The sequence below is a fragment of the Odocoileus virginianus genome, chromosome 12, assembly GCF_023699985.2.
Source record: "Odocoileus virginianus isolate 20LAN1187 ecotype Illinois chromosome 12, Ovbor_1.2, whole genome shotgun sequence".
Classification (NCBI taxonomy): Eukaryota; Metazoa; Chordata; class Mammalia; order Artiodactyla; family Cervidae; genus Odocoileus; species Odocoileus virginianus.
The window spans coordinates 32,382,927-32,404,928 of NC_069685.1; the positions used below are offsets into that span (position 1 = coordinate 32,382,927).

General features: G+C 38.5%; 2 protein-coding genes across 14 annotated transcripts in view; both read left to right on the forward strand.

The window, feature by feature from the left end:
- Nucleotides 1-22,002, forward strand: part of NUDT6 (nudix hydrolase 6) — a 77,488-nt gene that overhangs the window by 26,272 nt on the left and 29,214 nt on the right. For 3 of the 13 annotated variants that reach the window (XM_070474885.1, XM_070474886.1, XM_070474883.1), the window contains one exon: nucleotides 5,147-5,249. The exons of the other annotated variants lie outside the window; for them this stretch is intronic. In XM_070474885.1, the coding sequence (XP_070330986.1) occupies nucleotides 5,147-5,249 (103 nt within the window). The remainder of the gene's footprint in view (nucleotides 1-5,146; nucleotides 5,250-22,002) is intronic. 13 annotated transcript variants of the gene reach the window in all.
- On the forward strand, nucleotides 774-1,771 carry LOC139037749 (stathmin). Its single transcript, XM_070474892.1, has one exon. It carries the CDS (start codon nucleotides 882-884, stop codon nucleotides 1,329-1,331), a length of 450 nt encoding a protein of 149 aa, XP_070330993.1. The 5' UTR covers nucleotides 774-881; the 3' UTR covers nucleotides 1,332-1,771.

Here is a 22,002-nt window from a genome sequence, read left to right on the forward strand (position 1 = left end):
CAGGGCTGTGCTCAGTAAAACTTTAATCCAGTTATCTGCTGATGGGTGGGGCTGTGCTCCCTTCCTGTTAGTTGTTTGGCATGAGGTGACCCAGTCCTGGAGTCTACAGACCCTATTGTAGGGCTATTGGCGACCTCCTGGAGAACTCAGAAATCTCCTAGGACTGCTGTTGCCAGTGCCCCTGTCTCCGTAGTGCACCACTGCTGACCCATGCTTTTGGAGGAGACCCTCAAACACTCATAGTTAGGTCTGGCTCAGCCTCCTCTTGGGTCACTGTTCCTTTTCCCTGTGTCCAAGTATGGACAAGATTTTGTTCCTACCCTCCAAGAGTCTATATTCCCCCAATCCTGTGGAATTTCTGTAATCAAATCTCACTGGCCTTCAAAGTCAGATTCCCTGGAGATTCCCAGTCCGTTGGCCAGATCACCAGGCTAGGAAGCCTGATGTGGGGCCTAGAACCTTCACACCTAGAACTTCTTTGATACTATTGTTCTCCAGCTTGTGGTCCCCCATCTAGCATGTATAGGATTTGATTTTATTGTAATTGTGCCCCTCTTACTGTTCCATTGTGGCTTCTCTTTTGTCCTTGGATGTGTGAGGTATCTTGTTTGGTGGGTTCCATTGGCTTCTTATCAATTAAGGTTGTTCTACAGCTAGGTGCGATTTTGCTGCTCTGGCAGAAGATGAACACATGTCCTTCTTGAACCAATTAATTTTGCTTTTATTTCTTTAGCCTTGGGAGGCTTACTTAAGAAAATACTGCTAAGATTTATGTCAGAGAATGTTTTCCAGAGTGTGGCCAGGCGGCTCGGACTAAGCAGGGTTTTCCTTGCCAGTGAATCGTGTAGAGTACACTGCCAGTCTCTTGTCTTCTCTTCACCATGGCTTCTTCTGATATCCAGGTGAAGGAACTGGAGAAGCGTGCCTCAGGCCAGGCTTTTGAGCTGATTCTCAGCCCTCGATCAAAAGAATCTGTCCCAGAATTTCCCCTTTCCCCTCCTAAGAAGAAGGATCTTTCCCTGGAGGAAATTCAGAAGAAATTAGAAGCTGCAGAAGAAAGACGCAAGTCCCATGAAGCTGAGGTCTTGAAGCAGCTTGCTGAGAAACGGGAGCACGAGAAAGAAGTGCTTCAGAAAGCGATAGAGGAGAACAACAACTTCAGTAAAATGGCGGAAGAGAAGCTGACCCACAAGATGGAAGCCAACAAAGAGAACCGGGAGGCACAAATGGCTGCCAAACTGGAGCGTTTGCGAGAGAAGGACAAGCACATTGAAGAAGTGCGGAAGAACAAAGAATCCAAAGACCCTGCTGATGAGACTGAAGCTGACTAATTTGATCTGAGAACTGACTTTCTCCCCCTCCCCTTCCTAAATATCCAAAGACTGTACTGGCCAGTGTCATTTTACTTTTGCCCTCCTGACAAATATTCTAGAAGCTGATGTAGGACTGTATAGGTAGATCCAGACGGTATGATGTTGTTCTAGGGGCTAAAGGGGAGAAACGAAAAGTGTTTTACTCTTTTTCTAAAGTGTTGAAGTCTTTCTAATGTAGCTATTTTTCTTGTTGCATCTTTTCTACCTCAGTACACCTGGTGTGCTGGGTTAATGGCTAGTACTGTATTGGCTCCATGAAAACATGTCTGTGAAAAGAGTATGTAGTGGCTTCTTTCAAATTGTTAGATGCTGATTATCTGTTCACTTTTAAATCCCAATTCTGTCCCGATCTTACAGACGCTACTGTACTTGAATGGTTAATAAAGCTGCACAGTGCTGTTGGTGGCAAAAAAAAAAAAAAAAAAAGAATGTTTTCCCTGTGTTATTTCTGAGTTTTATGAAACTCCTCTTATTTTTTTTCTTATTTTCATAAAAATCTTATATTTATTTTCATGTATGGTGTGCGGGTATGTTCTAACTTCACTAATCTACATGCTTTCCAGTTTTCCCAACACCACTTGCTAAAGACACTGTCTTTTCTACATTGTATATTCTTTCCACTTTTGTCAAAGATTAATCTGCCATTTCTGAACTCGCTATTCTGTTACACTGATCAGTAATTCTGATTTTGTGCCACTACTATGCTGTTCTGATTACTGTAGCTTTGTACTGTTGTCTAAAGTCTGGAAGGGGTATGCCTTCAACTTTGTTCTTTTTCCTCAGGATTGCTTTGGCATTTCTCAGTCTTCTGTGGTTCCATATAAATGTGAGGGTTATTCTAGCTCTGAGAAGAATATCATGGGTGATTTGATAGGGATCATGTTAAATCTTAGATTGCTTTTGGTAGTGTAGCCTTTTGAACTGCATTAATTCTTCCAATCCAAGAGCATGGGTTATCTTTCCATTTCCCTGGTTATCTTCAATTTCCTTTATAAGTTTTACAATTCTCAAAGTTTAAATCTTTCACGTCCTTAGTTAGGTTTATTTCTAGGGTTTGGGTTTTTTTTTTTTTAATGTTATTTTAAATGAGATAGTACATTTGCTTTCTCTTTCTGACATTCCATTTTTATTTTAAAGAAATACAACCAATTTCTATACATTGATGTTGTATCCTGCTACCTTACTGAATTCATTTATCAGTTCTAATAAGTTTTTTTTTTTGTTTTCCAAGAGAAAGAATATTTCTTTATTTAATTGAAGTATATTTGATTCATAATATTCTGTTAATTTCTACTGTACAGCAAAGTGACTGAATTGTATGTAATTTTTAAAGAAAATATTCTTTTACATTCTGATTCATCATAGGATATTGAACATAGTTCTCTGTGCCACACAGTAGAACCTTGCTGCTTATCCATTCCCAGTGTTAAAGCCTACATCTGCTACCCTCAACCTCCCGCTCCATCCCTTCCCTGTCCCTCTCACAGCCACCAGTCTGTTCTGTATCTATGATTCTGTTTCACAGATAGATTCATTTCTATATTTTGGAATCCAGATATAAGTGATGCCATGTGTTATTTTTCTTTCTCCTACTTGCTTCACATAGTATGATAAACTCTAGTTGCATCTATGTTGTTGCAGATGGCATTATTTCATTCTTGTTTATGGCTGAGTAGTAGTCTCTTGTGTATATGTACCACATTTTTACCCATTCATCTGTGGATGACTGTTTGGATTGCTGCCATGACTTTGCTATGTGACATAGGGGTGCATGTATCTTTTTGGGTTAGAGTTTTGTCTGGGTATATGGGATTGTTGGATCATATGGTAATTCTGTTTTTAGTTTTCTGAGGAACCTCCATCCTGTTTTCCGTACTGGCTGTACCAATTTATATTCCCAGCCAGAGTTTAGAAAGGTTCCCTTTTCTTCACATCTCATCCAGCATTTGTTAACTAAATTTTGGAGAGTTTTTTAATGGTGACCATTGTAAATTTGATTTACATCTCTCTAGTAGATAGCAATGTTGAGCATCTTTGCATGTGCCTTTTGGCCATTTTGTATTTCTTATTTGGAGAAATGTCTGTTTAGGTCTTCTGTCCATTTTTCAACTGGATTTTTGTTTTTCTGTCATTGAGTTGTATGAACTGTTCTTAATATTTTGGAAATTAAGCTCCTGTCAGTCACATAATTTTTAAATATTTTCTTCCATTCTGTAGTTTGTCATTTCGTTTATGTTTTCCTTTGCTGTGTAAATATTTGTTTCATTAGGTCCCATTTGTTTATTTTTGTTATTTCTATTGCCTCAGGAGACTGACCCAAGAAAACATTGGCATGATTTGTGTCAGAGAATGTTTTCCCTGTAATCTCTTCTAGTTTTATGCTCTCATTTCTTATATTTAAATCTTTAAGCCATTTTGCACTTATTTTTGTGTTTGGTGAAAGGGTGTGTCTAACTTTGTTAGTTTATGTGTTGTTGTCCAACTTTTCCAGTATTACTTGCTGAAGAGACTTTTTCCCCCCATTGTATATTTTTTTCTCCTTTACTGAAGATTGACTGTCAATGTGTGGGTTTCTTCCTGGGTGCTCTGTTCTGTTACATTGATCTGTTTTTATATCATGCTGTTTTGATCACTGAAACTTTGTAATATTATCTGAAGTTTGGGAGGGTTATGCCCCCTGCTTTGTTCTTTTTTCCTAAGGCTTGCGTTGGCAATTCTGGGTCTTTCATGAATCCTAATTAAATTTTAGGCTTATTCTAGTTCTGTGAAAATTGTCATATGTACATTAACAAGGATTACATTGAATCTATAGATTGCTTTGTATAGTGTGGGCATTTTACCAATATGAATACTTCCAATTGAAGTGCATGGAATATCTTTCCATTTCTTTAAATCATCTTCACTTTCCTTTATTAATGTCTTAAGCTTTCACCTCCTTGGTTAGCTATATTCCTAAGTACTTTATTTTGGGGGTGCAATTTTGAAAAGTTTTTTTTTTACATTCCCTTTATGATATTTTATTGTTAGTTTAAAGAAATGCAGCCAAATTCTGTTAATCTTGTATCCTGCTACCCTGCTGAGTTCATTTATCAGCTCTGGTAGTTTTTGAGTGACGTCTCTAGGGCTTTCTGTATACAGTAAGTCCCCTACATATGAACCTTCAAGTTGCATATGTTCAAAGATGCAAATGAGCTTTACATAAATGTCAGGCATGAGTGAAATTGCAACTTGGCCATCTGTCTCTTATTGCTGATGATCCTTCAGCTCTACCAACTCTCACCTCCTCTCACTCCTCCAATCTTGCCTGTTCACTGGGTGCCAGCCCCTGTGTGTCAGCTGTTGAGCTGTACTACTCTCCTTTTCATTGGTGGTATACTGTAAGATGAAAAATGTTTTATTTTTGTGTTCATTTTTATGTATTATTTATATGACAAGAATTATAAACCTTATAGTACAGTACTATACAGCTGATTGTATTAGTTGAGTACCTACGCTGATTTTACGAAAAATTGGACTTACAAATGTGCTGTGTCAGAACAGAACTCAAATTCTTTCATATGTAGGGGAATTGATGTGTAGGATCATATCAACTACATATAATATAAGTAACCTCTTCTCTTCCAATTTGTATACCTTCTCTTTTTCTGATTGCTGTGGCTATGACTTCCAATAGTATGTTTAATAGAAGAGATGATAGTGGTCAGTCTTCTTTTTTAAAAAAGTTTCTTTTTCCATTCTCATATAGTTGGTTTACAATGTTGTGTTCATTTCAGGTGTACAGCTGAGCCCATTGAACATAGATGTATATCCATGCTTCCTTTGGTTCCTTTCCCGTATAGGCGGTTATGGAACACTGAAGAGTGTGTGTGCTCTAAGGTAGAGCCCTGCCAATTATCTGTTTTATTTACAGCACTGTGTACACATTAATCTCAAACTCCTCGAACTTATTCCTTCACTTCACATTTACTCCTTCCTTGGCAATTAGAAGTCTCTTGTGGGTCTGTGGGTCTGTTTCTGTTTTGCCAATAAGTTTATTTGTATCATTGATTTTTTTCAAAAAAATTCTACATATAAATGACATCATATTTGTCTTTCTCTATTTGACTTAATTCACTTGGTATGATTATCCATGGGTTCATCTGTGTTTTTTGGCATTGTTTCATTTTTGGCTGAGTAATATTCCATTGTATATATGTACCCCATCTTTATCCATTCCTCTGTCAGTGGACATTTAGTTTGCTTCGATGACTTGGCTATTGTAAACAGCACTGCAGTGAATATTGGAGTGCAGGTACCTTTCAAATGATGTTTTTGTCCAGATACATGCCCATTAGTGGGGTTGCTGAATCACATGATAGTTCTATATTTTTTAAGAAACCTCCATGCTGTTCTCTCTAGTGGTTCTGCCAATTTACATTCCCACAACAGCATAGTCGGATACCCTTTTCTCCAGTCTTTCACATTTATTGTGAATAGAGTTCTTGATGATCACTATGCTGACTGGTGTGAGGTGATACCTTATTGTAGTTTTGATTTGCATTTCTATTAATAATTAGTGATGTTGAGCATGTTTTCATGCACTTTTTGGCCATCTATATATCTTCTTTGGAAAAATGTCTATTTAGGTCTTCTGCCCATTTTTTGTTTTTGTTTTTAACATTATGTTGCATGAGCCATTTGTATATCTTGAAGATGAATCCCTTGTCGATCACTTCATTTCCAAACATTTTCTCCCATTCTGTGGGCTGTCTTTTTATTTTGTGTAGTCTTTTGTGGTGCAAAAACTTTTCAGTTTAATTAGTTGTTTATATTTTCATTACTCAGGAGGTAGATACAAAAAGATATTGCTGTGATTTATGTCAGAGAGCATTCTGCTTATGTTTTCCTCTAAGAGTTTTATGGTATCAGTCTTACATTTAGGTCTTTAATCCATTTTGAGTTTATTTTTGTGTATGGTGTTGGAGAATGTTCTAATATCATTCTTTCACATATAGTGCCCCAGTTTTTGCTGCATGACTTACTGAAGAGACTCTTTTCTGCATTATATAGTCTTGCCTCCTTAGAAATAGACTAATTGACCATAGGTGCATGAGTTTACTTCTGGGGCTTGTATCCTGTTCAGTTGATCTGTACTTTCGTTTTTGTGATGGTACCATACTGTTTTGAATCCTGTGACTTTGTAGTATAGTTTGATGTCTGGGAGTCTGGTGCCTCTATTTCATTTTATTTTTCTCTTCTCAAGATTGTTTCGGCTTTTCCAAGTCTTTTGTGTCTCCAAACAAATTTATAAACACTTTTTGTTCTAGTTCTGTGAAAAATGCCATTGGTAATTTGTTAGGGGTTACACTGAATCTATAGATTGCCCTCGTTAGTATTGTAATTTGACAATACTGATTCTTCCAATCCAAGAAGTATATCTGTCCATCTGTTTGTGTCATCTTTGTTGGCTTTCATTGATGTCTCAGTTTTTGGAGTACAAGTCTTTTGCCTCCTTACATAGGTTTAATTTTGATGTGATGGTAAATGGTATTGTTTCTTTAATTTCTCTTTCTGATCTTTTATTGTTAGTGCACAGGTGCAAGAAATGTGTGTGTTAATTTTGTATCTTGCAACTTTACTGAATTCATTGATGATCTTTAGAAGTTTTCTGGTAGCATCTTTAGGATTTTCTATATATAATATCATGTCATCTGCAAACTGTGACAATTTTATGTCTCCTTTTCCTATCTGGATTCCTTTCATTTGTTGTTTTTCTCTGATTACCATATCTAGGACTTTCAAAATTATGTTGAATTAAAGTGGTAAGAGTGGACATCTTTGTCTCATTTCTGATCTTAGAGGAAATGCTTTCAGGTTTTCACCACAGAGAATGATGTTAGCTGTGGCATTGTTATATATAGCCTTTATTATGTTGACATAGCTTCCCTCTATGCTCACTTTCTGGAGAGTTTTTATCATAAATTTTTTTATTTTGTCAAAAGCTCTTTCCTGCATATATTGAGATGATAGGGTTTTAATTCACTTTTTTTTAATGTTGTGGGTTACACTGACTGGTTTGTGCATACTGGACAATCTTTGCATCTCTGGAATAAAAAAATCCCATGTAATCATGGTCTTTGATCCTTTTAATGTATTCTTGGATTGGTTTGCTAATATTTGGTTAAGATTTTTTTCTTCTATGTTCATCAGTAATATTGGCTTGTAATTTTCTTTTTTTGTGTGATATCTTTGCCTGGTTTTGATATCAAGGTGATGATGGCTATGTAGGATGAGCTTGGGGTTATTGCTTACTCTGCATTTTGGGGGAACAGTTTAAGGATAGGTGTTAACTCTTCTCTAAATGATAGGATTCACCTGTGAAGCCATCTGATCCTGGACTTGTTTCTTCAAAGATTTTTTTTTTTTTAATATTGGATTATAGTTGATTTATAGTGTCATTAGTTTCTGCTATATAGCAAAGTGAATCAGTTATCCATATACCTATATGTACTCCTTTCTTTAGATTCTTTTATCATTAAAAAGTACTGAGAAGAGCTCCCTGTGGAGAAAGAAATGGCTACCCACTCCAGTATTCTTGCTTGGGAAATCTCATGGACAGAGAGAGGCGGGCTACTGTCCATAGGGTCGCAAAGAGTCAGACACAGTTGAGAGACTGAGAGAGGCATTTCCCTGTGCTATACAGTAGGTTCCTGTTACCTGTTTTACATGTAGTGGTGTGTGTATCAGACCCCGTCTACCAGTCTACCCCTCCCACCCCACCCCCTTTCCCTTGGTAACCGTAAGTTTGTTGTCCACATCTGTGACTCTTATTCTTTTGTGAATAGTTTCATTTGTACTGTGTTTTTTTAGATTTCACATATAAGTCATATCATATGTTTGTCTGACCTACTTCATTCAGTGTGACAGGTCAATCCAGGTTGATGCAAATGGCATTGTTTCATTGATTTTTATGGCTGAGTAATAATCCATTGTGTGTGTGTATATATATATACACATACACCGTGTCATATTTATCCATTGATGTACATTTATGTTTCTTCTGTTTCCTGGCTATTGTAAAATGCTGCAGTGAACACTGGGGTGCATTTATCTTTTTGGCTTATGGTTTTCTCTGGATATATGCACAGGAGTGGGATCATTAGATCATATGGTAGCTCAGTTTTTAGTTTTTTAAGGACCCTCCAGACTGTTTTCCATAGTGGTTGTACCAGCTTACATTCCCACCAGCAATGTAGGAGAGTTTCCTTTTCTATCCAGCATTTATTGTTTGTAGATTGTTTGGCCATTCTGACTGGTGTGAAGTGATACTTTATTATAGTTCTTATTTGCATTTCTCTAATAATTTGTGATATTGAGCGTTTTTTCATGTGGTTCTTGGCCATATGTATTCTTTGGAGAAATGTATATTTAGATCTTCAGCCCATTTTTTGATTGGGCTGTTTGGTTTTTTGGTGTAGAGGTACATGAGTTATTTGTATATTTTGGAGATTAATCCCTGTTGGTCATTTTGTTTCCAAATATTTTCTCCCACTTTAAGCATTGTCTTTCATTTTAAATATGGTTTCCTTTGCTGTGCAAAAGCTTTTAAGTTTAATTAGGTCCCATTTACTTTTTTTATTTTCATTACACCAGGAGGTGAATTAAAAAAAAGAGCTTACTACAATTTATGTCATGGTGTTCTCCCCCTGTTTTCCTCTGAGAATTTTATAGTATAAGCCTTACATTTAGGTCTTTAATCCATTTTTACTTTATTTTTGTATATGGTGTTAGAGATACAGAATGTTCTAATTTCACTCTTTTACAAGAATGTTCTAATTTCACTCTCTTACATGTAGCTCTTCAGTTTTCCCAGCAGCACTTATTGAAGAGATGGTGTTTTCTCCACTGTTTGTTCTTGCTCCTTTGTCATAGATTAGGTTACCATAGTTCTGTGGGCTTATTTCTGGACTTTCTTTCCTGTTCAGTTGGTCTGTACTTCTGATTTTGTGCCAGTACCATACTGTGTTGATTACTGTAGCTTTCTGTTAAAATAGTATAATCTAAAGTAAGACAGCCTGATTCCTCTAGCTATGTTTTTCTTCCTCAAGATTTCTTTGGCTATTTGGAGTCTTTTGTGTTTCCATACTGTTGACTTTTAAAAAATGCACACCATGAGAGTTGCAAGCTAAGTTTTATTTGAGCTAAGATGAGGACTTCAGCCTGGGAGATACCACCTTGTATAGCTAAGAAGCTGTTCCACACAGATAGGGGGGAAGGACACTATATATGTGATACTGATTAAAGGAAACAGCATGCAGTCAAGCACAAGCACATATTTTTCCAGAAGGTTTCTTCTAGTCACGAGAAATAGATGTCACCAGAAAGGATTTTAATGCTTCTCTAGATACAAGAAGATATAAGAATTGGGCTCACAAAATCAGCTACCAAGAATTTCTTAACTATCTGACGACTTATCCTGCCAGTTTTTCCCTGAACACAGAGTGCCTCATTTTTGCTGTCCACTCTGAATTCCCTCATGGGTTGTTAAAGCTCAGCCACTGCAGCCGCACATGGTTTAATCCCTGTAGCGGCAGACGGCAAGCACCCATGGCAGGTGCCAAACTGTAGTTGACAGGACCTTCTCGTGATCATAAGTTAGGCCATACTTGGGAGGCATTTCATGACCATTTCATACAGTGGTGCTAGGAAGGCTCATTCCTAGCTCTGGCAAAGATTTCACAGGCCACTCAGTGTGCTATTACTGGATTAGGTCTTATCATCAGTAATCAAAGTGGCTTCTGGACCAACCTGTCTTAATCTGTTGTAATCCAGGAAAGATTTCCTCTTGTTTCTTCCCATATTTAGAATTATATTATTATAATCATTGGTCACACACTGAAATATATATTTGATCTACTGCTTCAAGTTGCCTTGTCATCATCATTTTTGGAGGTTCACTTACCCATTTTGTAATACAGGAAACAATGATCTTGTAGAAAAGGCAAAATACAAACAATACAGTGAATAACAGTAGAGTTATAACTAAATACTTAAGTCAAGAGCTTCTCACGCTAAACCAGTTTTTGAAGAGGTCATCAAAACTAGACAGTAGGTCACTTAAGGCAGAAATCTGATTTTTTTATATGGTTTGTTAAACATGTTATAGTAGAGGATTCATCAGGTATAAAAACACAGCATTCAGTTTGAATTATGGCACTAGTATCTCCCTGAGATGCTATAAGGATGACAACGGCCATGCCGTTTTATAGTACTGCTTTGCTCATCATAGAGACCTCAGAATTCAGTAGGCTGATAGCCTTGTTACTATTATTTAAAGCTTGTTGAGTAAAATTTAAGACTTCAATATGACCAATTACATTCTTCAACCCTATTGAAGGTGCAAAATGGCTGCTACATGGTCATATTGGTAGAATACAGAGCTCTTGACCCATTGGGCTCATACCAATGGTAGATTGGCTAGAATCATCCCTAAATTGTTATATATATGACCTTGAGTCCATGAAAATCTGAGGGTACACTTTCCTGTGTGTCTCACTGGAAGCCAAGGCCATACATTAGTACCACAAATCCACTGAAGTCCCATTAGGTACAACCCAGTGAATCTCTGGTCATCTGATACAGTCAGTCCCATACCAGTCGCTTTCTGTAAGGGTAATAATATATAGGCATTGTTCATAAGGCACCCAGTCTAGTTTTCTAATGTTCAGTTCAGTCGCTCAGTCATGTCCAACTCTTTGCAACCCCATGGACTGCAGCACTCAGGGCTTCCCTGTCCATCACCAACTCCCAGAGCTTGTTTAAACTCATGTCCATCAAGTCGGTGATGCCATCCAACCATCTCATCCTCTGTTGCCCCCTTCTCCTCCTGCCCTCAATCTTTCCCAGCATCAGGGTCTTTTCCAATGAATCAGTTCTTCACATCAGGTGGCCACAGTATTGGAGTTTCAGATTTAGCATCAGTACTTCCAATGAATTTTCAGGACTGATTCTTTTAGGATGGACTGGTTGGATCTCCTTGCAGTCCAAGGGATTCTCAAGAGTCTTTTCCAACACCACAGTTCAAAAGCATCAATTCTTAAGTGCTCAGCTTTAGCTTTCTTTATGGTCCAACTCTCACATCCATATATGACTACTGCAAAAACTATAGCTTTGACTACATGCACCTTATTGACAAAGTAATGTCTCTGCTTTTTAACACATGATCTAGGGGTTGGTCATGGCTTTTCTTCCAGGGAGCAAGCATCTTTTAATTTCATGACTTCAGTCACCATCTGCAGTGATTTTGGAGCCCAATAAGACAAAGTGTGTCACTGTTTGCATTGTTTCCCATCTGTATTGAAGTGATGGGACTGGATGCCATGATGTTAGTTTTTGAATGTTGAGTTTTAAGCAGCTTTTTCACTCTCCTCTTTCACCTTCATCAAGAGGCTTTTTAGTTCCTCTTTGCTTTCTGCCATGAGGGTGGTGTCATCTGCATATCTCAGGTTATTGACGTTTCTCCCAGCAATCTTGATTCCAACTTGTGCTTCATCCAGCCCAGCATTTTGCATGATGTACTCTGCATATAAATTAAATAAGCAGGGTGACAAAATATAGCTTTGACGTACTTCTTTCCCTATTTCGAATGAGTCTGTCGTTCCATGTCTGGTTCTAACTGTTGCTTCTTGACCTGCATACAGATTTCTCAGGAGGCAGGTCAGGTGGTCTGGTATTCCCATCTATTTCAGAATTTTCCACAGTTTATTGTGATCCACACAATCAAAGGCTTTGGCGTTGTAAATAAAGCAGAAGTAGATATTTTTCTGAAACTCTCTTGCTTTTTCTATGATCCAACAGATATTGGCAGTTTGATCTGTGGTTCCTCTGCCTTTTCTAAATCCAGCTTGAACATGTGGAAGTTCTTGGTTCATGTACTGTTGAAGCCTAGTGTGGAGGATTTTGAGCATTACTTTGCTAGTGTGTGAAATGAATGCAATTGTGCAATAGTTTGAACATTCTTTGGCACTGCCTTTCTTTGGGATTGGAATGAAAACTGACCTTTATGAGTCCTGTGGCCAGTGCTGAGTTTTCCAAATTTGCTGTCATATTGAGTGCAGCACTTTCACAGCATCATCTTTTAGGATTTGAAATAGCTCGACTGGAATTCCATCACCTCCACTAGCTTTGTTCACAGTGATGCTTCCTAAGGCCCACTTGACTTCTCACTCCAGGATGTCTGGCTCTAGGTGAGTGATCACACCATCATGGTTATCTGGGTCAGGAAGACATTTTTTTATATAGTTCTTCTGTGTATTCTCGCCACCTCTTCTTAATATCTTCTGCTTCTGTTAGGTCCCTACTGTTTCTGTCCTTTATTGTGCCCATCTTTGCATGAAATGTTGCCTTGGTATCTCTAATTTTCTTGAAGACATCTCTAGTCTTTCCTATTTTATTGTTTTCCTCTATTTCTTTGCATTGATCATGAGGAAGGCTTTCTTCTCTCTCCTGGCTATTCTTTGGAACTCTGCATTCAGATGGGTATATCTTTCTTTTTCTCCTTTGTCTTTAGCCTCTCTTCTTTTCTCCGCTATTTGTAAGGCCTCCTCAGCCAACCATTTTGCCTTTTTGCATTTCTTTTTCCTGGGGATGGACTTGGTCACTGCCTCCTGTACAATGTCATGAACTTCTCTTGTAATTTAACCTATCAAATGAATCTAGTTTATCTCTCTCTTTGGAATGTTTCAGGGGCCTTTTGAAGCATCTTAAAGTTAGCTAGAGGTTAAAAAGACTTCATTAGAATTTGATTTAGAAAGTTTTGTCAAAGAATATCAAAAGCATTTAGAACACTCAGTCAGATAGGATCTTAAGTCACTCTGAATCCATAGTTATTCACTTAGCAAAAGTAGCAGTAAAAGATTTTGAAGGCAAATACAGAGCAGATCACTTAGGAAACTTGTACCATGCACAAAATTCTTTTCTTGTGGTTCGTTTTCCACAAAACTTTCTCTAGTCATCACTTAATTTTCCTGTCAATAAACAGTCACCCATTAAGTCAGACCTACTTCCTTTTCCCTTAATAAAATTTAATTCCATTCCTCATGCCTACGTTAACTGAAAATACACATCCTCTTTTCCTTAAGTATCCATGAAGTGACCTTTGCATTAGCATTCTATAGATTGTGAACATAAATACTAATGATAATTCTAGAAGGATTTGCCTTCTTACAGTGAACATCTTAGGATGGCACCAAACATATTCATTAAGAATCCAAAATATCTTTAATTTCCCTGTATGAGGAAGCCAGTGATCAGCAATTAATCTTTCAGTAAACTTCTGTCAGTTAATATTGCACAACCTTAGCCATTCAGTTTACCAAAAACTAGAGATTAAAACATAATTACTCTTAATAGAATTTATCTAAAAGCTGTTATCTCATTTACATCTTCTTTCCTTAAAAGTTTCTTCACGAGGGTCTCCTGCTGGGGGGACGGAACCACGAAAGCGCTGCGGAGACGCTGCGCACCTCCTGGGGAAGTTCTGTCCCTTTCCTAACTTGGGAGGAAGCATCAGGGATCGTGCCCCATTTGCGAAGGAGAAGCGCAGGAAAGAAGGGTTGGAGCTGACCTTCCGCCTGGAAGGCAAAGATAAGAATATTAAGCTTAAAAGCAAAAAAAAAAAAAAAAAAACCCAAAGCCAGCCGTTTTTTGTTTTCTGTTTTTTCCAAAATGTGTTCGCGCCGGACGACTGATCCTGAGAGGGGTGTCTGCCGAGGTTCTTCATCCTTTCCCAAGAGGCAATCTAGGAAAGGTGCGAGACCAGGTGGACAAGGCCGGGCAAAGTGAGGGGACAGGAGGTGGAGCTGATGAGCTTTTCGATTAAAAATCCATTTTTGTTTAATTCGGAGATCAATTTTAATGATGGGGTTTAACTGAGCCAAATGACCCATTTATACATTATATCCGGATTTAAAGAACTAAATTACTGCCCTGACAAGAGATACTAACCCAAGCAGAAGGGACAGGGACATTGAGACGCACCATTAGAAAAAAACAGTTGGGGGCAGGGCACATAACTTGTAATAGTACTTGAAAAATAGAAGCAATGACGTAGACGACCAACTCCTGGCCCCGCTACACACACACTTGAGTCACCTTGAGTTTACTGCGCGTTGATCTCTACATTGTCAATGAATGGACTCACATGGTGGCACAGATCTGTTAGGCCAGCGTCAAATGTAAATAGAATTGTGTGCATCACTAATTCAGCTAGGCTGTTTGTGGAATGAATCTGAAATAGCCCTGGTAAATTGAGGTTTTTCAGGTGAGAGCAGCTTGATTCAGATGGTTTTGGTTTTCTGAAAAGTTGAAGTTTATCATAATACAGTCTGAAATGCTTCAGGAAACATTTCTTACTGCAAGTTCCCAGGGGAAAAGAAAAATTAAAAAAAAAAAGAAAAAAAAAGTTTCTTCACATTAAGTTACTTTCCTCGGTGACAAATGTGTAACAAACATAATAAGATCTTATTTAGTATATATTAAACCTCGGCACAGTGGAAGTATTATAGTATGTGTGTTAGTCATTCAAATCATGTCTGACTCTTTGCAGCCCCACATACTGCCCACCAGGTTCCTCTCTCCCTTGAATTCTCCAGGCAAGAATACTGGAGCAGGTAGCCACTCCCTTCTCAAAGGGTCTTCCTGATCCAGGGATCAAACCTGTGTCTCCTACATTGCAGGCAGATTCTTTACCATCTGAGCCACCTATGTAGTAAATTTAATGTTGATGACTCAGGACATATCTATATTAATTAGATCAAAAGACTTAAAGACTAATACTGCTCCTGGGTGGCAGATCAGCCCCAGGGTGGTCAGCCACAGCAGAGACCAGGGAGCCCTCTGTTCCTGGGCGTTCTCCAACATCAGCTGCAGCCTCTCCTGAACCCGTTCCCAGCCACTCCAGTAAGGCCTTGGCCTCAGCCCTGGGCTGCACATTGACCGATACTCAACAGTCGGTGAACATTACATGCTCAACAAGGACTAGCACTGGAACAGCCAGGGGACCATGCATGTCATTTAGCTAAGTGGAGTGGTTGAAGGGCATGTCCCTGCTACTTAAGGCCTGACAAAACATGGTCCACTGAAGGGAATGGCAAACCACTTCAGTATTCTTGCCTTGAGAACCCCATAAACAGTATGAAAAGGCAAAAAGATATGACACTGAAAAATGAGCCCCCAGATGAGTAGGTATCCAATATACTACTGGGGAAGAGCAGAGAAATAGCTACAGAAAGAATGAAGAGGTTGAGCCAAAGCAGAAACAACGACCAGTCGTGGTTGTGTCAGGTGGTGAAAGTAGTGTTTGATGCTGTAAAGAACAATACTGCTTAAGAACCTGGATTGTTAGGTTCATGAATCAAGGTAAATTGGACGTGGTCAAACAGGAGATGGCAAGTGTGAACACTGACATTTTTAGGAATCGTTGAACTAAAATGGACAGGAATGGGTGAATTTAATTCAGGTGACTGTTATATCTACTACCGTGGGCAAAAATCCCTTAAAAGGAATAGAGTAGCCTTCATAGTCAACAAAAGAGTCCAAAATACAGTACTTGGGTGCAGTCTCAAAAATAACAGAATGGTTTCACTTCATTTCTAAGGCAAATCTTTCAACATCACACTGAACCAAGTCTGTGTGCCAACCACTAATGCTGAAGAAGATGAAGTTGAACAGTTCTGTGATGACCTACAAGACTGCCTAGAACTAACACCAAAAAAGAGATGCCCTTTTCATCATAGGGGACTGGAATGCAAAAGTAGGAAGTCAAGAGATACCAGAGTAAACAGGCAAGTTTGACCTTGGAGTACAAAATGAAGCAGGGCAAAGGCTAACTGAATTCTACCCAGAGAATGCACTGGTCATTGCAAATACCCTCTTCCAACAACACAAGAGATGACTCTACACATGGGCATCACCAGATAGTCAGTACCAAAATCAGATTGATTCTGTTCTTTGTAGCTGAAGATGGAGAAGCTCCATACAGTCAGCAAAAACAAGACTGGGAGCTGACTGCTGCTCAGATCATGAACTCCTTATTGCAAAATTCACACTCAAATTGAAGAAAGTAGGGGAAACCACTAGGCCATTCAGGTATGACCTGTTTCAAATCCCTTATGATTACACAGGGGAGTTGACGAATAGATTCAAGGGACTATATCTGGTAGACAGAGTGCCTGAAGAACTATGGGTAGAGGTTCATAACATTGTACAGGACGTGGTGACCAAAACCATCCCCAAGGGAGGAAAAAAAAATGCAAGAAGGCAAAGTGGTTGTCTGAGGAGGCCTTACAAATAGCTGAGAAAAGAAGAGAAGCGAAAGGCAAAGAAGAAGGGGAAAGACATACTCAACTGAATGCAGAGTTCCAGAGAACAAAAGGAGAGATAAGAAAGCCTTCTTGAGTGAACAATGCAAAGAATTAGAGGAAAAGAGTAGAATGGAAAAGACTAGAGATCTCTACGAAAATTGGAGATACCAAGGAAGTATTTCATACAAAGATAAGCGTGGTAAAGGACAAAAACACCAAGGACAGAATAAAAGCAGAAGACATTAAGAAAAGGTGGGAAGAATACACAGAAGAACTATCAAAGAAGCTCTTAATGACCCTTGTAACCAAGATGGTGTGGTCACTCACCTAGAGCCAGACCTCCTGAAATATGAAGTCAAGTGGGCCTTAGGAAACATAACTACAAATAGAGCTAGTGGAGGTGATGGAATTCCAGCTGAGCTGTTTTAAATCCTAAAAGATGATGCTGTGAAAGCACTGCACTCAATATGCCAGCATATTCAGACAACTCTGCACTGGCCACGGGACTGGAAAAGGTCATTTCATTCAAATCCCAAAGAAAGGCAATGCCAAAGAATGTTTAAATTACCATACTCAGTTCACATGCTAGCAAGGTTATGTTCAAAATCCTGCAAGCTCGGCTTCAGCAGTATGTGAACAGACAACTTCCAGAAGTACAAGCTGGATTTAGAAAAGGCAGAAGAACCAGAGATCAAATTGCCAACATCCATTGGATCGTAGAAAAAGCAAGGGAATTCCAAAAAACATCTACCTCTGCTTCATTGACTACACTAAAGCCTTTGACTGTGTGGATCACAACAAACTGTGGAATATTCTTATAGGAATATCAGACCACCTTACCTGCCTCCTGAGAAACCTGTATGCAGGACAAAAAGCAACAGTTAGAACTGGACATGGAACAATGGACTCGTTCAGAATTGGGAAAGGAGTATGACAGGCTGTATATTGTCACCCTGCTTATTTAACTTATATGCAGAGTACATCATACAAAATATGGGCTGGATAACTCATAAGCTGGAATGAAGATTGCCAGCAGAAATATCAGCAACCTTGGATATGCAGATGATACCACTTTAATGGCAGAAAGGTGAAGAGGAACTAAAGAGCCTCTTGAAGGTAAAAGAGAAGAGTGAAAAAGCTGGCTTAAAATTCAACATTCAAAAAATGAAGATCATGGCATACAGTCCTGTCACTTTATGGCAAATAGATGGGGGAAAGTGGAAACAGTGTCAAATTTCATTTTCTTGGGCTCCAAAATCACTGTGGATGCTGACTACAGTCATGAAATTAAAAGACACTTGCTCCTTGGAAGGAAAATTATAACAAACCTAGACAACATATTAAAAAGCAGAGACATCACTTTACTGACAAAGTTCCGTCTAGTCAAACCTACGGTTTTTCCAGTAGTCATGTGTGAATGTGAAAGTTGGACTGTAAAGAAGGCTAAGCATCAAGAATTGATGCTTTTAAACTGTGGTGTTGGAGAAGACTCTTGAGAGTCCTTTGGACAGCAAGGAGATCAAACCATTCAATCCTAAAGGAAATCAACTGTGAATATTCATTGGATGGACTGGTGCTGAAGCTCCAATCCTTTGGCCACATTATGCAAGAGCCAACTCATTGGAAAAGACCCTGATGCTTGGAGAGATTGAGGGCAAGCGTAGAAGGGGGCATCAGAGAATTAGATGGTTGGATGGCATCACTGACTGGATGGACATGAGTTTGCAAAATAGTGAAGGACAGGAAGTCTTGAATACTGCAGTCCATGGGGTTACAAAAAGTTAGACACAACTTAGCAATGGAACAACAACTAATTTAATATTGAATATTTCCTAGTTCCCATGAACCAGAAATTCTTTTGACTTACTTTCCTTGTATTTAGAATTTTTTCATCACTTTTATGCAGGCCAATTAAATTAGAGCTCACTTAGAAATTAACCCCAGCCATAGTATCCAAAAACAGAGATACATAGTGATACATACATTCAGACAGATAAATTTAGCTTTGTTTTCTAAACTTAGTCATGACTCAGATATCTCAATATAAAACTCACTAGTTTATAAAAAAGATTTTAGAAGGCTGCATTCCCTGTTTTGTTTTGTTTTTTCCACTTCGGTTTCAGGAATAGAATAGATTAGTGTTCCTGGGAGCTCTGGTCTCAAGGTACAGGGAGTGAAAATCAGATTCTCCTAATTTGAATTTATTCTCTCAGGATACACACATATACATGTATTCAAGCCAACTTTGTCTGCTGGTTGTGGGTCAGTTACCCTTCCAGTGGCATTGTGTGATTAATTGGCACAACTGAAGTTTTGTAATTTTTATAGATACCCCCTTATCTTTTAATGGTTCTGAAAAGTTGGTCAGTCAGTGTAAGAAGTGTTTGTGTATAACTCAGACTAACCTAGATTGTCTTTTTTTTAACTAGAATAGCCAAATTCTCATCTAAACCTTCCAAAAAGGATTAAGCAAAGGATCATTTTGGTGGTTAACAGAATGACTCAGGTATCAAGCCAGAATATTGCTTTAAAAGTTAGTAACTTTTGTTTTATCTTCCTTTGCTGGGGAAAGGGGAGCAGCAGGAGGCAGAAGAGTTGGAAGAGAAAAAAAGATACAGCATCTCACCGAGTAATTCAGATAAAACAGGATACCTGGAGGTAGAGACAGTCATTGACAGACTGCTAGTAGCCTTTTTTTGTTCTGGTACAGTTTCAAGAGAGGCTTCTAGATACCAATCAAAGTAAGCATTCCATTCAGTCTGTGTGATTCTTGTAGCCAGCTTTTTCTAAGTGTATGTAAAAATACCAGTTTTGGAACATCAAAAGAATCCCAGTTTGGTCATTATAGGTTGGGGTCTCCTTTAGTATACTTTCCCCAATCAAATAGGTACTTGCAAGTATAAGTTTTGTATTTATATAACCCTGGCTGAGGTTTTATATAGAGGCTGACTTCCTATTTGATGTCCCTTGTAAAAGCATCAGACCAGCCTCTTACCTCACCACCCAGCATAGACCACTCAGTCTTCTACAGCTGAGCAAATTCTGGTATCTTTCAACCAGCCCCTCTCCTGTCTTCCAGTTGGGTGGGTATTCCTTGGTATCTTTCGACCAGTTCCTCCCCCAAAAAATATCTTTCAGCTGGGAGAGGGCATGAACCTGTTTTACAATTAAATAAAACTCAGAATCACCAACCAATACAGGAGATCCAAGAATCAGGAGAGACTTACAATCTGTATGGACTCTGAAGAGGTGTAAAGGTGCAAGGGGGCTGTGCTGGTACCAAGGCTCCAGTTCCTTCTAGATCTCAGGCAGAGGAGAGAAGCCCACTCTGGGTCCCTCTGTCATGGTCACCGTAACTGTCACCTTAAAACTGAACTCGCAACACTCACATTGTGTTGTTTTTTTTTTTTTTTTTTTTTTCACTTGGGGCAAAAATGAGGAATGCAGCTCTGCAGACAGTACCTCAGATAGTTGAGAAACTGTTCCATACAGATAGAGGAAAAGGACAGTGTAATATGATTTTGATGAAGGGAGAGTACAAGCTATCTCAAGACTTGTTCTGCCAGTTTTTTCCCAAGCACAGAGTGCTTCATTTCTGCTCTCCACCCTGAATTCCTTCAAGGGTTGTTGAAAGTCAGCAGCTGCAGCACATGATTTAATCCTTGTAAAGGTAGATGGTAAGCACCCATGGCACTTGTCATGGCTGACAATACAAATTGTAAAATATTTTGTTCTACTTCTGTGAAAAATGGATTGGTAAACTGATGGGGATTGCATTGAATCGGTAGATCACTATGGGAAATACAGTCAATTTGGCAATATTTATTCTTAAAATCCAAGAACATGAGATGGCTCTCTATCATCTTTGATTTCTTTCATCAGTATCTTATAGTTTTCTGGGTACAAGTCTTTTGCCTCCTTAGGTTCATTCCTAGACATTTTATTCTTTTTGATACAGTGGTAAATGGGATTGTTTCCTAATTTGTCTTTCAGATCTTTCATTGTTAATGTATAGAAATGCAATAGATTTCTGTGTACTACTTTTGTATCCTGCAACTTTACCAGATTCATTGATCTCTAGTAGTTTTCTGGTAGCATCTTTAGGATTTTGTATGTATAGTATCATTTCATCTGTGAGGGACAGTTTTATTTCTTTTTTAATTCAGATTCCTTTTTATTTTTCTGCTCTCATTGCTGTGGCTAGGACTTCCAAAACTAAGTTGAATAAAGGTGGAGTGGACATCCTTGTCTTGTTTCTGATCTTAGAGGAAATCCTTTTAGTTTGTAACCTTTGAGAATGATGTCTGCTCTGGGTTTGTCATTGTTGTTCAGTCGCTTAGTCATGTCAGACTCTTTGCGTCCCCATGGTCTGCAGCACACCAGGCTTCCCTGTCCTTCACCATCTCCTGGATCTTGCTCAAACTCATGTCCATCGAGTCAGTGATGCCATACAACCATCTCATCCTCTGGAGAAAGGAGTTTGACAGGGGTTTGTCATAAATGGCCTTTATTATATTGAGGTAAGTTCCCTAGCTCCATGCCCACTTTCTGGAATGTTTTTTATCATAATGGATGTTGAATTTGATCAAAAATGTTTTCTGCATCTCTTAAGATGATGCTTATTTTTCAGTCTATTAATATGATGTATCACACTGATTGATTTGCACATATTGAAGAATCTTTGCATCTCTGGAATAAATCTCTCTTGATCCTGGTGTATAATCCTTTTAATACACTGTTGGATTCAGTTTGCTAGTATTTTGTTGAGGATTTTTGTGTCTATGTTCATCAGTGCTATTGGCCTGTAAAAGTTTTTTGTGGTATCTTTGTCTGGTTTTGGTATCAGGGTGATGATGGCTGTGTAGAATGAGCTTGAGATTATTATTTACTTTGCATTTTTGAGAAGCGTTTGAGAATAAGTGTTAACTATTCTCTAGGTGCTTGATAGAATTCTTCACCTGTGAAGCCATCTGGTCCTGAACTTTTGTTTGTTGGTAGATTTTTAATCATAATTTTAATTTCAGTACTTGTGAGTGGTCTGTTTATATTTTTTATTTCTTTCTGGTTCAGTCTTGGACAGTTATACTTTTCTAAGAATTTGCCCATTTCTTCTAGGTTGTCCATTTTATTGGTGTATAGTTGCTTGTAGTAGCCTCTTATGATCCTTTGTATTTCTGTGATGTCCATTGTAACTTCTGCTTTTTATTTCTAATTGTATTGACTTGAGGCCTTTCCCTTTCTTGATGTGTCTGGCTAAAGGTTTTATCAGTTCAGTCTATTTTCTCAGA